The 14,900-nt window shown below is 40.7% G+C and overlaps 1 protein-coding gene and 1 long non-coding RNA gene across 12 annotated transcripts in view; one reads left to right on the top strand and one right to left on the bottom strand.

Annotated features, from left to right (window-relative positions):
- The window catches only part of LOC144681001 (uncharacterized), a 585,681-nt gene that overhangs the window by 499,996 nt on the left and 70,785 nt on the right, over positions 1–14,900 (top strand). For 3 of the 9 annotated variants that reach the window (XR_013576660.1, XR_013576661.1, XR_013576662.1), the window contains exons 9-10: positions 6,288–6,369; positions 12,566–12,736. The exons of 2 other annotated variants lie outside the window; for them this stretch is intronic. This is a non-coding gene — a long non-coding RNA (uncharacterized LOC144681001). Of the gene's footprint in view, positions 1–6,287; positions 6,370–10,290; positions 12,737–14,900 lie in introns of all 9 variants that reach the window. 4 more of the 9 variants (XR_013576663.1, XR_013576659.1, XR_013576665.1 and 1 more) reach the window with 2 other exon arrangements.
- LOC144681000 (bcl-2-like protein 11) overlaps positions 1–14,900 on the bottom strand; it is a 39,121-nt gene that overhangs the window by 15,977 nt on the left and 8,244 nt on the right. For all 3 annotated transcript variants that reach the window (XM_078542647.1, XM_078542646.1, XM_078542648.1), the window contains one exon: positions 13,115–13,248. In XM_078542647.1, the coding sequence (XP_078398773.1) occupies positions 13,115–13,248 (134 nt within the window). The remainder of the gene's footprint in view (positions 1–13,114; positions 13,249–14,900) is intronic.

Raw genomic sequence — 14,900 nt, 5'->3', positions numbered from 1 at the left:
ATGGAGCAACTGGAATATTTAGTTCAATTACATAAATCCTGGTAGAAAGATTAAACCAAAAAAGGTCTAGTTTTGAGAAAGCTGTACAAGGTATTGTTGGGTCACAAAATACCCATTTGGATACCCATTATTAAAAGGACATTAAACCCATAGAGAAGACATTTTGTAGATGTGCCAGGGATGGGAATTTATAATTATGAGGAGAGACTTCAGATGGCAAGAGAAGGTGAAGAGAAGTTTGAAGCCTAAGGTTTTTGATCGGGTAATTAGGGAAAGACTGCTTTCTCTAGTTGGGGACCAGTGATGAAGAAAAATCGTCACAGTGACTGATGACAGAACTTAAGAGAAATATTTCTTTGCGCAGGGAATAGAATGCTTTGCAGCAGCAGTGATTGAGACAAAAACATTACATTTTCAACTGAAAAGTGAAGCGGAGGAAGATACAGGGCTTCGAGGAACACTTGGGGCAGTGGGGTTGCTCTAGAAAGCAGCATACAGAATGGACCAAATGGCCTCCGCCAACAGGGCAAACTTCTAGGACCCTACCATGTCACTTCTATCTGTAACTGTAAAAATCCAAGACAAAGCAGTAGCATAAACTACAGAATCTCTATGCCACCACTGACTGACTGAGGTGTACTGTTGTGGTTTGGGACATCATCAATGACTCAAGTCAATTTTCAGCTTTGTAATTCCCTTCAAAACATCCACCATTCTCTATTGATCACTACAGCATCTGTTTCTCCAATTTGCTTTATCTTATGCCAAAAATATGCTGCCCATAATTGCTGAGAATCAGAGAATATTTCATACAACTTGAAGCTGCCAGCAGTGTTGTGCAAAATTAATTTGACAAGACAAATTTGAGAGAGACAGATTGCTTATGCTCGATTGATCACAAAGGTGGCAACAAGAACAGAGGCTCCTCTGTCCTCCCCTCACACAGCAATATAGAAGCAGATTACATTAAGCCTATGCCTCACACAATTCATCAGGTAAATTCGCACTTTGTAGAGCAGGGGACAAAATTGTTATTAAAGTTTACAAGGCATTAGTTTAGCAGAAACCTCACGCAATCCAACAGCTTGAGGTTCCAGATTCAATCTTCTGTCTGTGCTGTCTTAGCTGATCTATACCAGAGGCAGCTCCAGGGGCACTACAATAGGCATCAGGGAGTTAGGGAGTGGGAAGCTGGCCAAGATTCCTAGCCCTCCTACGTCTGAGTGTGTGTCAGGCTCAGCTCTGATGTCCCGTGCAGTCAAATCCCAACTGACATTCACTGGCAAAGCTCAAACATGAATTGGAGGACATCCAATCTTTTGAGAAAGGATGGAGAAAATTGACCAAGAACAACAAGTCCAAGCATTGCTTACTCTATGTTATGAATTTGTTCTGGAAGTGGAGGATTCAGGATTTAAATATGGCAAATTTTAATTCATGAGATTATAACCTGCGCTAATCTAGCAAAATGTAATTTTCCAATTTTAAATATAGTATTTTACCCATTGTGCTAAACTTGTACTTAACTCATGAAGCACCTGAGAACCTTAAGAAACTTCACGTTACCTACATAAATGTCTTTAGAACATTCACCACAAATTGGTATAATCTCGAATGCATGCCCAAAAGGATGGCGGAAGCAGATTCGGTAGTAACTTTGAATTGGATAAATACTAAAAGGTGAAAGATTTTCAGGACAATGGGACTAATTGGATAGCTCTTTCAAAGATACGATAGGCCCAATGGCCCCTTCTCAACTGCCCGATTCTGATTCAGTGAAAAAGGTATCTCAAAAAAGTGATTAGTTCACATTGTTTTCTGACACGAAGCCAGAACTTTTCCAGCTTATATTTCACCTCTTTTCTATTTTTACTTAGTTCTGTTGAAGATTCATACGGACTCGAAACGTGAACTGTGTGTTCCTCTCCGCAGATGCTGCCAGACCTGCTGAGTTTTTCCAGGTATTTTTATTTTTGTTTCAGAACTTTACAAGTATGTTCTAATCTGCAAACTTGCATCACCAAATAGCAATTAAACTCTGACTAACCTCATCCTCTGTTTACTTTTTGCAATTGGACTTTGTACCCTTAAAATGACTGGCCACTTAGAACATGTTGCCACCTTAGCAGCAATCTAATACATTGTGTGTTTTATATTTAATGCTCCTGATATTCCAAAACAGCTGTATTATCTAGTTCACCATGAGTTTCAATATAGGACACCTAATAGTACTCATAAATTTTACCAACTGACTAACTGCCTCAAGCCTGAAGTGCTCCTTTAAAATGAAAGATGTTCTTCATTAAAGATAACATTCAGTTTTTAAGACATTTGCTCCCCTTATGGGGCTTCCCCCCTCTGTGTTACAACAACTTAAAACAACTACCTCATCCTAGGCCTCCGCTCCTCCAAGATCATTCCCTTGGAGGTCTGTAACAGCAGTTATGTACAGCTGTCCGTCCTTGTAGAAGATTTTGACCTCTGCTCTACATCACCCCATAGCTACTTGAGGGGACTTAATCAACATTAATCTACATCCTACTGCCAGTGATGCTCAAGCATTGCACTTATTAAAGGGATGCCAATAATCAGCAGGGAATCATGAATCTGACTTTGAGATGGCACAGTATATTAACTTTTCATATATTCACCCACTAACCCCTTACATTACCAACAATTTTTAACTACTTCTGCTAGCTGACTTTGATCTTTTCCAATTCTCATATATACGTCTGTTCGATCCTCCCCTCATTTTCTACTCCTGGCCTCACTCACTGTTTCTGCCTGCATCAAACAGATGCCAAATGAGGGCTCCACAGATGCTGATCAGAGGGCCTTTGGAAACCAATATTGCAAAATATTACATTTAGCTGCCATCCAAAAGTCAGCAAAATTTACAAAAAAAATGTTAGAACAAGAAAGTAAACAGAACACAGCTTCAGATTTTAAAAAAAATCTTCATATATAAATCCTAATTTGAAAATGGGATCTTCATTGTCAGGACCAAATTAAAACAAATGTGTTTTATTTTAAGCACAATGCATATACATGCAACAGATAAAGGTTTGTAAACGAGCACCACTGGAACTGCATATTATCCACCTTACTGTGCAACACCAATAATTGCCACAGGTAACACAGAAAGGTAATTCTAATTGGGCATCTGTCCTTAAAGATACATGGTGTCCCTTTTGAAAAGCTTTTGCAGAAGGCTCAGTTTTTGGAGTATCCAGCATCTGAAATGCTACAGAATACATAAAGTGCTGCAGGGTAAACCTTCATAATGCAGCTTTGGTGGGGCTATGCATATTTAAAAAAAAACAGACATTATTTGAAAATCTGATGGAAGTGTTTGTTGATTGTTTGACAATGAAAAGGTTGCATGAAATATGCAACAATTAATGAACTGCCAAATGCTTTTTGATGACATTTAGAAATCCAAATCTGCTGTGCATGTATGCAACATATATTAAAACGTGAATGACCAATATGTTTTAGCTCAGTCTTTCAAGGTTGTTGTGAAAATGTTGGCAGTTCCACTTACAAATATGTCTAAGGAGGAAGGTAAGTATGGTTTAACTTGGCTTTACAAAGTTTTGTTACGGTTACTCCAAAACTAAGCTGAGGTTTCCATGCCTTCCCCACTTTGGGTCTTTCTTCTCTCAGGCTGTTTCAAGGCTCACTCACTCATGGGCTATCCTAAGGGCTAAACGAGTAAAACTGATTAACGGTCGAGATTATTGTGATAATGCAGTCATTCCCTTCCTGCAAAATCCAAATTTTCAAAGAAATCTTATCTTTATGCCAAAGGCATTAACAAGTCCTTCAGCTTAGATATGTAATTTAAGATGTGGTCAGATCTGGAGTGCATTATATATTTTCTTTAAAAAGTAGTTTCCCTCAATCATTTATCATTTTTAAAACTTATCCTCTCCACACAATCGTTCCCTGATCTACAGGCTTGGCAGGCTAACTTCAGCCTATCGAACCTGCAGTTACGCTTTCCAAACACCCTTTGTGATTTATGAGGAAGGACTTTCCCATTAACTTTAGAAGCTCAACAAGGGGGAATCCTTTTGAGAGCCTAAACTTAACCATTCAATGGTGCAATACATCAACACGCTTGTCTGCTCATGCCGCTGGCTGTATCCAATCTGAATTGGCTGCTATTTTTTAGCCCCCTCTTAAAGAATGTACTTTCTCACCATTCCATGGCCAAGATGGTGGCCAAATGATTTGCTCCCTGCCCTCAAACAATAATAGCACGCAAGTTAAATACAGAACCATTTTCTTCCTATGCTTGGCCTTTGGTGAGAGCCATCTGTTGACATTAGAAACTAGGATGTCTGTTATTTATGCAATCATGTTTGTGAGCCCACACACTGCATCTCTGTGGCACAAACATTGCCACACAAATCTGCTGGGCCACCACACACTGACCATATAAATAAACTGCACCTCAAAGCCATCACTTCCTAAGGCTATGAAGCCAAGTACATATAAGTGTACAAAGCTCTCCAAACCAACATATTCCAACCCAGATTTCCCTCCCTGCGCCCCCAACCACCAACATCAATTTATACTCCTGTTCCAGACAGAGCGCTATGGAGTTAGTTATAGAGAAACCCTTCTGGTATCACACCCAAACGTTGATTCTCCTTGTGGAAGCCAGGACACTAATTAACTGGGTAATTTTAATCTAATTCACCAGGCAGGAATCCCACAGGATCGGTGGAAAGCCGGTTCTACACCCCTCCCACCAACTTCAATAAAGAGTAAAATCAGATGGTGTGTAAACCCAATGTTGCCCCTGATCCTATCAGTTCCCCGATGGGAGGATTAAGGTTTTCCTCTAAGTGTTAGTAGGCATTTAACCATGGAGGAAAGACAAATCTGAATCTGTCCTTATCCGAAATCCTTTCCAGCAAGCACCGTTGATAACAGGTGCAGTAACCCCAGCTGATTCATTTCCCTCCTGTCTAGACTACTGAGTGCTATTGTAGTGCTGCTATCTCATGGCTGAGACTAGCTAAATTGGCATAGACCAGAGATCTAATTTGGGACCTTCCTGGTCTGCATTACCAATTAGTGCATTTCCCCATTGAACTATTATGGGGAAAGAACTTTATCCTTTCCAAGTTCAGATTCCACGTTATTGCTGCAGTAGTTTTTATTGCCGAACCGTACTTTGTTGCTGGGGGTTGTAGAAGAATAATATTGGGTATCCTTTCAAGTTCTGCAAACCAAGGATTTGGATATTCAGGACTGCGACAGAGACAAACCAGAGACTGAAAGGAGGCATGGCCAGTGAAGCTGGTGCAACAGAAGTGCAAGAAAACCTGGAAAATGACTTGTTAACACTTTGCAACTAAAATGCTGCACTGAAGAATTGGATCTTCATCGCAGAAGTGGTTCCCTTGTAAACATCCAAAGCCTGGAGTAGATACAAATACCACAGGCTAGTAATTGCAGTTTATTTTTATTTTTCAATACAGTGCCAATAAAATGTGTAATTTGGTCACATTCACTGATCCGTATTAAAAATAAAAGCAAATTACTGCGGATCCTGGAAATCAAACAAAAACAGAAAATGCTGGGAAAGTTCAGCAGATCTGGCAGCATCTGTGGAGAACGAAGTAGGGTTAACGTTTCAAGTCCAATATGACTCTTCTTTGGAACCCAGGTGCTGCCAGACCTGCTGAGTTTTTCTAGCATTTTGTGTTTTATTTCATATTAAAGATAATGCTTGCTTCCTTCTAATTCTAGACAAAAGGAATATTTATTTCAGAATGTAATCAGTTCACCTTGAGTCTAAGGCCAGGCACTTTCTGAAATTAAGATGATTGCCCAAGTGGGAGCAAAGGTTTAAGATATGTAAAATGATGTGTCATTGTTGGGAGTGTGACCAGCTTACCCATGAGTGGAACGGATGGGTTAATAAATAGAGGCAGGTCAGTACAGCTGCTTATATGCATCTCCTGGAAATCTGCAGGTGGTTTGCAAACAGGTTGTGTAGTCACCCCCATCCAAATTCAACGTGGCGTGGGCTGGAGCTGGACCCGAAAGATGAATTAGAATGATCGATGTGGGGAATGTCAGTAAAATTGAAGATTGCTTACTTGTACACATGTTTATTTTGAAATCTCAGTTCCCTTAAAAATAAACTGCCAAGGGGATGCAGGACTCTGAAAGACAACAATACGTAGGGAGTCTGACTCAGGATGTAGAGCCGAGGGAATAACGGTCAAAGCCTGAGCAGTCATTAACTGCCCCGATTTCTTTTCCAGTGACTGAAAAATTAAAGGAAACTTTACACTCCACTGGCATCTATGGTTATCATGGAAAGTGACCTAAGTGAAGTATGCTGCTGTAAGTACCGAGGGAAAGAGAACGTGCTTTATATTTACAAAGGTGATTCCTTATTGTCAAGACCTTTGGTTTCATTTTCTTCGTGGTTAATAAAAAATATGCAACATGATCCTCAAAATACAGACAACAAATGGTGGAATTCCATGTAATGCAAACAGAGTTTGGCCTACTCAGTTAACTAGGTTCTTATTATAGGTAATAGTAGCCTCCTTATTAGATGCTAGCCAAGGCCGCCAACAGACAGAAATGTGGTGGTAAAAATTCCAAATTCCCAGGTAATAAAAACAGCATTTAACTGACTCGATGACAATAAACTAGTGACCTTGTGTATACAGCCCTGCAATATGAAGGGAAAAGGGACTATCTTTCTGCTACAAGATGCTTAGGAAAAGTGAAGCAAATAAATCCTAGAGGGGCTCAAGTTTTAATTAGAAGTTCAGCAGCACAGCAGCTGTCACACAGATGTTAAACAATGTCAGTTTGAGGTAGAATCTTTACGATTTTCTTTTGTCCTTGTGGCGTAGCTGTATTAAATAGAAAGTGACCTCATATGCATTAAATAGAAGCAATCTGTTTATAGCTTTTCCCCTCCCAAAAAGCTCCACCCTCTTGGATACAAATATGGCTTGATTTGTGACAAACGTCAGTAAAAATACGATTCTCTCCCCACAGCAACAGGTTTTCTTAATTTTCCTGAGGTTTGGCAATAAGGAGCTGTCCAACCCTACTGACTGCTCTCCAGCCATTGTTATAGAAGAGTGGTAATCAGCAAACAACTTGTTTAACAGTGTCAGGTTGCTACATTCCCTGCACTGGGTTAGAAGGTTTTGGCTTGAGCACATAGTCTAGGCTGGTGTTCCAATACAGAAATGTTGCACTGTCAGATATACTGTCCTTCAGATGAAATGGTAAAAGATGACGTGGCACTTTTTGTTTAGCAGTGAGCTTTTTTTGGTATCTTGGCCAACATTTTTCTCAATTAGTACCACCAAAAGAAGGGTGCACTGATTGTTAAGAACAGCACTGAAATATTGAACTTTAAAGCTAAATCATTATGTGAAGTGCTTTCAGAGGTTTTGACATGATATGACACTACGTAAATGCAAATAATGGGGTGCACTAATAAGATGCCAATGATACCTAGTTTTCCATCCCTGGAATGTAATTTTCTACCTAGTATCTTCTCTTTCAACTAGTGACTGAGTAAGTACATTATACATAATGACCTCCCTCCCAGACCATTTTCTCTACCATTAATGCTGCAAATTCAGATAGGAGTTTTGGTAAAGGGCTCCTTATTTCTTTCGGTATCGGCGGAGAAGAACAAAGTTGACGTTTCGAGTCCTCATGACCCTTCAACAGAACTAAGTAAAAATTTTTTTACTTAGTTCTGTTGAAGGGTCATGAGGACTCAAAATGTCAACTTTGTTCTTCTCCGCCGATGCTGCCAGACCTGTTGAGTTTTTCCAGGTATTTCTGTTTTTGTTTTGGATTTCCAGCATCCGCAGTTTTTTGTTTTTATCTCCTCATTTCTTTGCTAGATGCAAATATGCAGGTATGCAAGAAGCGTACCCATGTTTATGGCCTGAACTGATCCAATCTATGGGAGGCAAGGGTTATGAAAACATAAAATGGCTCCTATTGTAGGTCATACAACTATGCATATCATGTAGTGTTACAGATAATAACAAACTGTAGATTCTTAATAGGCACAGCAATGAAAAAGAATAAGACATATAAAAGTTGATTTTGTGTACTTCTGTTGACCTTCTAAAATGCACTTTTTAAAAAACTACATTTTTCACCCTACTGTCCCATTTATACCACTGCTTCTCTTTCAAGCTCTCCACCTTGTCCAAAGTAATACTGGCTCTATATCCCCTCCTGTGGAACTGAAGCACAATACTCTTACACCCTGTGACATCTTAAATTAACACAATACTTCTCTTTGTGAGTGAAAATATCTAGTCAGACAATTGGCTATGCAAATCTAAACCATCCAAACAAATGTCCAAATTTTCACAGATCTGCTGTCTGATTAACTGTTCCAGGGTTTAAATGCTCCCTCGGCCAGCCAGCAAAATTGGTGTCAAGAACAGGTTGCAATCTGCAGAAAAGTTGCAACCAAACAGTAAAATGACAACAGCTGGACAACCCATGTGGTTAACCAATATAAACTTATTTGGGGAAAGTGCATCACTTCAGAGAAATGCATATGATCAAATCACAACATCAACACATTATTTGGGAACAAAAAGGGAACATCTAGTTTTATGATCGTAAGGAATAATTAATTCATGCTGGTTTGTGATTCTGGTATGTAATTTCCAAAACAGTGGGTTTGAAAGAAGTTAATTCTTTCAGGATCAAGTGCCCTTGATTCACAGCTTTTAAAAAATTTATTCCTTCACAGGATGTAGGTATCGCTGGCTAGGCCAGCAGTTTCCGCCCAACCTTAATTGCCCTTGAGAAGGTGATGGTGAGCTGCCTTCTTGAACCACTGCAGTCCATGTAGTGTAGGTACACACACAGTGCTGTTAGGGAGGGAGATCCAGGATTTTGACCCAGTGACAATGAAGGAACAGTTATATAGTTTCAAGTCAGGATGGTGAGTGGCTTGGAGGGGAATTTGCAGGTGGCGGCGTTCCCATGCGTCTGCTGCCCTCATCTTTTTAGGTAGTAGGGGTCATGGGTTTGGAAGGTGCTCTCAAAGGAGCTTTGATGAGTTACTGCAGTGCATCTTGTAGATGGTACACACTGCTGCCATTGTGTGTTGATGATGGAGGGAGTGAATGTTTAAGGTGGGTGGTGAATGGGATGTCAATCAAGTGGGCTGCTTTGTCCTGGATGGTGTCTAGCTTCTTGAGAGTTTTTGGAGCTGTACTCATCCAGAAAAGTGTAGAGTATTCCATCACACTTCTGACTTGCGCCTTGTAGATGGTGGACAGGCTTTGGGGAGTCAGGAGGTGAGTTACTCATCACAGAATTCCCAACCTCTGATCTGCTCTTGTGGACACAGGATTTATATGGCTGGTCCAGTTCAATTTCTGGTCAATGGTAACCCCCAAGATATTGATAATGGGGTATTCAGTGATGGTAACGCCATTGAATGTCATGGGGCTATGGTTAGATCTTGTTTTGTTGGAGATGGTCATTGCCTGGCATTTGTGTGGCATGAATGTTACTTGCCACTTAACAACCCAGGCCTGAATGTTGTCCGTGTCTTGCTGCGTGTGGACGTGGACTGCTTCACTATCTGAGGCCAATAGTATTGAACATTGTGAGATCATCAGCGAACATCCCTACTTCTGACCTTATGATGGATGGAATGCTATTGATGAAGCAGCTCAAGATGGTTGGCCCTAGGACACTACCCCGAGGAACTCCTGGAGTGATGTCCTCTAGCTGAGATGACTGACCTCCAACAACCACAACCATCTTCCTTTGTGCTAGGTATGACTCCAACTGGTGAAGCACTTTCCCCTGATTCCCACTGACTCAAGTTTTGCTCTAGCTCCTTGATGTCAAGGGAAGTCACTCTCGGCTCAACTTGAGTTCAGCTCTTTTGTCCATGTTTGGACCAAAGCTGTATAGACCCTGACAGAACCCAAACTAAGCATTAGTGAGCAAGGTATTGATGTGTATGTGCTGCTTGATAGCACTGTCAATGATCCCTTCCATCACTTTGCTGATGATCAAGAGAAGATTGATGCGACGGTAATTGGTCAGGTTGGATTTGTCCTGCTTTTTTGTCAATAGGTCATACCCAGGCAATTTTCAACATTGCTGGGTAGATGTCAAATGTTGTAGCTGTACTGGAAGCTTGGCTAGAGGCACCAATCGTTCTGGAGCACAAGTCTTCAGCACTACTGCCAGAATATTGTCAGGGCCTATAGCCTTTGCACTATCCAGTGCCTTCAGCCGTTTCTTGATACCACGGGGAGTGAATCGAATTGGCTGAAGACTGACATCTGTGATGCAGGGGACCTCAGAGGAGGCCAAGATAGATCATCCACTTGGCACTTCTGGCTGAAGATAAGTTTTTTTTTCCTTTATTCATTCACATGATGTGGGCATCATTGGCAAGGCCATCATTTGTTGCCCATCCCTCATTGCCCTTGAAACCAAGTGGCTTGCTAGGCAAATGTTTCAGCCTCGTCTTTTGCACTAATATGCTGGGCTCCCCCATCTTTGAGTATGGGGATATTTGTGGAGTCCACTCCTCTGGTTAGTCGTTTAATGGACCACCACCATGCACAAATGGATGGGCCAGGGCTGCAGAGCTTAGATTTGATCTGTTGGTTGTGGGATCGCTTAGCTTTGTCTGTTGCATGTTGCTTCTGCTGTTTGGCATGCAAGTAGTACTGTGTTGTAGCTTTAGCAGGTTGACACTTAGGTATGCCTGGTACTGCTCATGGTATGTCCCGCTGCACTCCATTGAATAGCTACTTTCCTATTAGTATCTTTGGTTTGCTGTTTCATTATTTGGAATATAGTTATCTTTCAATGAAATTCATGTGCTGGACATGTGTATTAACAGTTCCACCACTATTTCCCTACTCTCCTTAAAACATCCACTCCTGAAATAGATTCCATAGGCACTTCCCTCAAAGCCTCTTCTTATTAAGCGACTGAGATGGCTTGTATGACCGCGCTGGTGCAGGAAGGCTATCACGGCCAAACTTGAAGTCAGTTCAAGTTTGGCCGTGATAGCCTTCCTGCCCTAGCGCGGTCATACAAGCCTGCTTCTAGTAAGTGTCACTAGGTAATGGCCAGGAGCAGCAGCAGGCACCCTTGCTGAAATACTCTCCCCAGCCCACCGAGTCCAATTGTAGCCACACTATTTCAAAAAATCCAGCCCAGCTCAGGATTTGAACCTGTAACCTTCCAAGTTCTGTAGGGCTCACTGATCGCTGTTTCAGCCAGCTGAGATACTGTTAGAGCCATTATCAATTTAGAAAAAAAATTAATCACAAGTAGCTGTGAAAATACGGTCTATTTCAAAATAACTCTGGCGCCCACTATCTGTGTTAGTTATACCTGTTAATGCTATATGGAGAATCAATAGACTGTCACAGAAACTCTGAACAGTATTTATGAACTGAAAATCATCCAAATCAGTTTCTGTGTTATCAAGTCCTACAGTGCCTGCACTTTTTGCAGTTAATGGAATTACATTTTTAAAAATATAAACTCAAACATTAGCTTAATAAATTACTGGAATATCCTATCAAAAGGTTACTTCCAAGATCTCCTGATAGTTTAAGGCACCGGAATGCTAAGTTACGCAGACAAGGATGATCCCATGTTTAATTCTCTGATCAGTCCTGTCTGGCCAAACAGTAAGATTTCACTCTGTCTCCCAGAGTACAGACAGGAGAAAAAAGGCATTGCTCCCATTCTTAAATGCTTTCCAGTGGTCCTTGCTGAAAATTCCACCTTTGTAGGCAGCAAGTGAGAACAGGCTTTGCCTTGTACATGATGCCTCTACAGTTGAACAGCCAAGCCTCACACTTGCACAATGGCCACTGAGTAAAGGGTAGCAGCACTGTCGGCACCCACGGAGTTGTATCTCACTGTTAAGAAGTCAAATTCGGGTAGGAGAAATATGGTATTGGTGGGAAAGAGAGAGGGAGGAAAAAACTACCCTTTACAGTGTTACAGTGCAGAAGCTACAATCAGTAGCTTCTTTTGGAGTTAACATCCTCATGAAGGATGCACTAATGATCCAAATCATAGTGTTAGAATGAAAACTCTACTTTATAAAATCCATTAGCATAGATATCATCATATTGTTTTTACTATATAACCAAAACATTGCAAATGTACTATGCAATGCTAAATTGTACCATCTGTCTTCTCCCTATGGTGAGGACCAGTTATGATTATTGTGGTTTTGGTTAAACAAAAAAGGCATTAACATGCCGGTCTAGTGTCATGGTTAGGTCAGAGATCTTGCCAAATATGTCAGATGCTTTTGATAAGGTAATTACATCATAGGCCAGCATTAGACATTGCCAGGAATCACAGAATTAGTTACATCTCTGGTGCTGAGCTGCTGTGTTTGTAGTTGGCTCCTCTCAGAGTACACTCTGGTTATGCTGTTGGTATGCCACAGTAAAATGCATTTTCAGTTTTGTAACTCTTTTTTTGATTTGAATGTTCTGTATTATTGCACCATCTGAAACTTCATTAGGACTTTCCCCAAAGAACAAGCAAATACAGAGCCTCTCAACCCCACCCCACCCCTTGTCTGAAGTTCAAAGGACAAGTGCTACTGGTAAAGGAGGGGCAAAGTGGACCTGCTTCTCGCTACTAATCACTATCCAGCGATTTCTGGTGAAAGTGGATTTTTGTGGAATGTCAGGTGAGAATGTGACTAGGATGGGTTTTTGTGGTTAATTAGCCAATTGACACTCAGGCTTGTGAATGAAAAATGAATGAAGTGAGGTCCTAAAATGCTGCCAATGCTAACCATGCAACAATGCTCCAGTGATTCAGGAGAGGAGAGATTTGCAGAATCTGCTCTGCAGATTAGCTGGGATTGGGTAAAATCTATGACAGAAGAAAACCATGTCTTAAGATCTGGTCCATTGAGCACTTTCAAAGTCAGCATCTGTTATCTCTGCAAACTCTATTGATGAAGCTCTACCTAAAGGTAGCACATGGTCATTACACTGTAGACTACGATTATTAACAGGTTACAAAAGCACATCAAAAAAATGTTTTAGGATTGGCTAATTACCCTTCCTGTTTGGTAATGAGAATTGAACTCATCACCAATTCTCCGCAGCTCTTGTCCGATCCATACCTCGGGCTGCACGTCCATGGGCACTGATGGAGAGCTTTCCTGGATTCCAGTGCTGGGTTGGATCCTTTCTGTAAAAATAATAATTTAAAGATTAAAGATAGAAGTGCCCAGAGACATGGAAAAATATGAGAACTAGCAGCTCAATGTGCACCAAGGTCCCTAACATGGGCTCAGTATATGAACCCACACCTGAATGTAAACAGCATCCAATTCCTCGAGCTAAAGCCTTATTCATCCAGCTCTGTTATCCAGGTAAAAGAGTGGCGGAGGCTTTCTAATATCAGCAATTGCACACATGGTTGTTCTAACACAGCAAGATTTTACTGACCTTTTTAGGTACTGTAATTCTGCTGTTTTAAGTTGCATCTTCTGAAATATTTTTGTCTTCCAAATATAGGATAGCAACAGATACACCAGTGACTGTAAGGGCCAAATTATAATCCAAGAAATGTCTTTTTTGTTTGTTTTTTGCTTTTACCTTAAATATACATTTGGGTATAGAATTTCAGTGTTGGAGAATGGAACTACAGACACCCTCTGCTCTAGACTTAGTGCTGACCTCGATCTAAGGAGAGCACCCTCTTACTGCGTCATTCCTGGGTTTTTACAATTCCCAGTGCACTGACCAAGATCGACAATTTCTGCTGAATTGAAATCAAGCCCTTAACTTAATTAATTATTATTTAATACTCACTGAAAGATACAAACTGTTTCATTGTGGATTCCTTTACATTTGGTGACTTAGATCATAACCACAGTAAACCCATCTTCCATTAAGCATTAAGTTGAGAATTTCATGACAGCTTATATCAGCCTGTCTCTCATGCAAAACTCTTGTCGCCCGTATCTTAACCTGCACCAAGTCCCCATCATGCCAATCTACACTGTCTTCAGTTTGCCAATGCCTCGATTTTAAAATTCTTACTCTTCTGTTCAAATTCCTCAATGGCCTCACCAACTTCCCATCTCCGTAACCTCTTCTAGCCATATGATCCTCCCCCAACTCTGGCCTCTTGTGCATCCTCCACTTCTTTCACCCCACCATTGATGGCCCTGTCTTCAGCTGTCCTGGCCCTAAACTCTAGAATTCCTTCCTCAGGAACTTTACCTCCCTCTCTCTTCCTTTGTGATCCACTTAAAACCTCTCCCTTTACCTTGGTCACCTGTCCTAAGCTCCTTCTTTGGCTCAGTTTGAATTTTAGTTTGGTTACATTCCCATGAAGTGCTTTGGGATGTTTCACCATGTTATAAAAGCTATATAAATATAAGTTATAAAGGATTCAACACATTCAAAAGATGTGAAATATTGGTCCCACATTGCTAATAGGGTAGTGGGCACTGCAGTACCAATAACTGAAATGAAATAAGAGTTGCAAGCCCGACAGTGTCAACAATAATCTTATGAATTCCCAGAATAACAGTATGCAGCTCATTTTGCTGTAATTCCAACATGCAGTCAGCGAGTGCCATTGCAAACATAACACCGTTAAGTGACAAAAGGGAATGAGTGGAAATTCTGATTATTTAAAAAAAGGCATTAGCAGTATCTGATATTAATTACTGTAGCATAGCGTAGAAGAGGTAGAATTAAGATTCTGGAAGGCTTTTAGTTTTCCTCCTTAAGGAAGCTTAACTTTCTATTTTGGTGTAATAATTAACTAAAACAAGTAAATGCACACTACTAATTAGGGACATGCTCATTTTTTAAAAAAGCATAAAC

This window comes from Cetorhinus maximus, chromosome 5 (assembly GCF_964194155.1).
Source record: "Cetorhinus maximus chromosome 5, sCetMax3.hap1.1, whole genome shotgun sequence".
In the NCBI taxonomy this organism is placed as follows: domain Eukaryota; kingdom Metazoa; phylum Chordata; class Chondrichthyes; order Lamniformes; family Cetorhinidae; genus Cetorhinus; species Cetorhinus maximus.
This window is presented reverse-complemented; position numbering and strand designations above follow the sequence as displayed.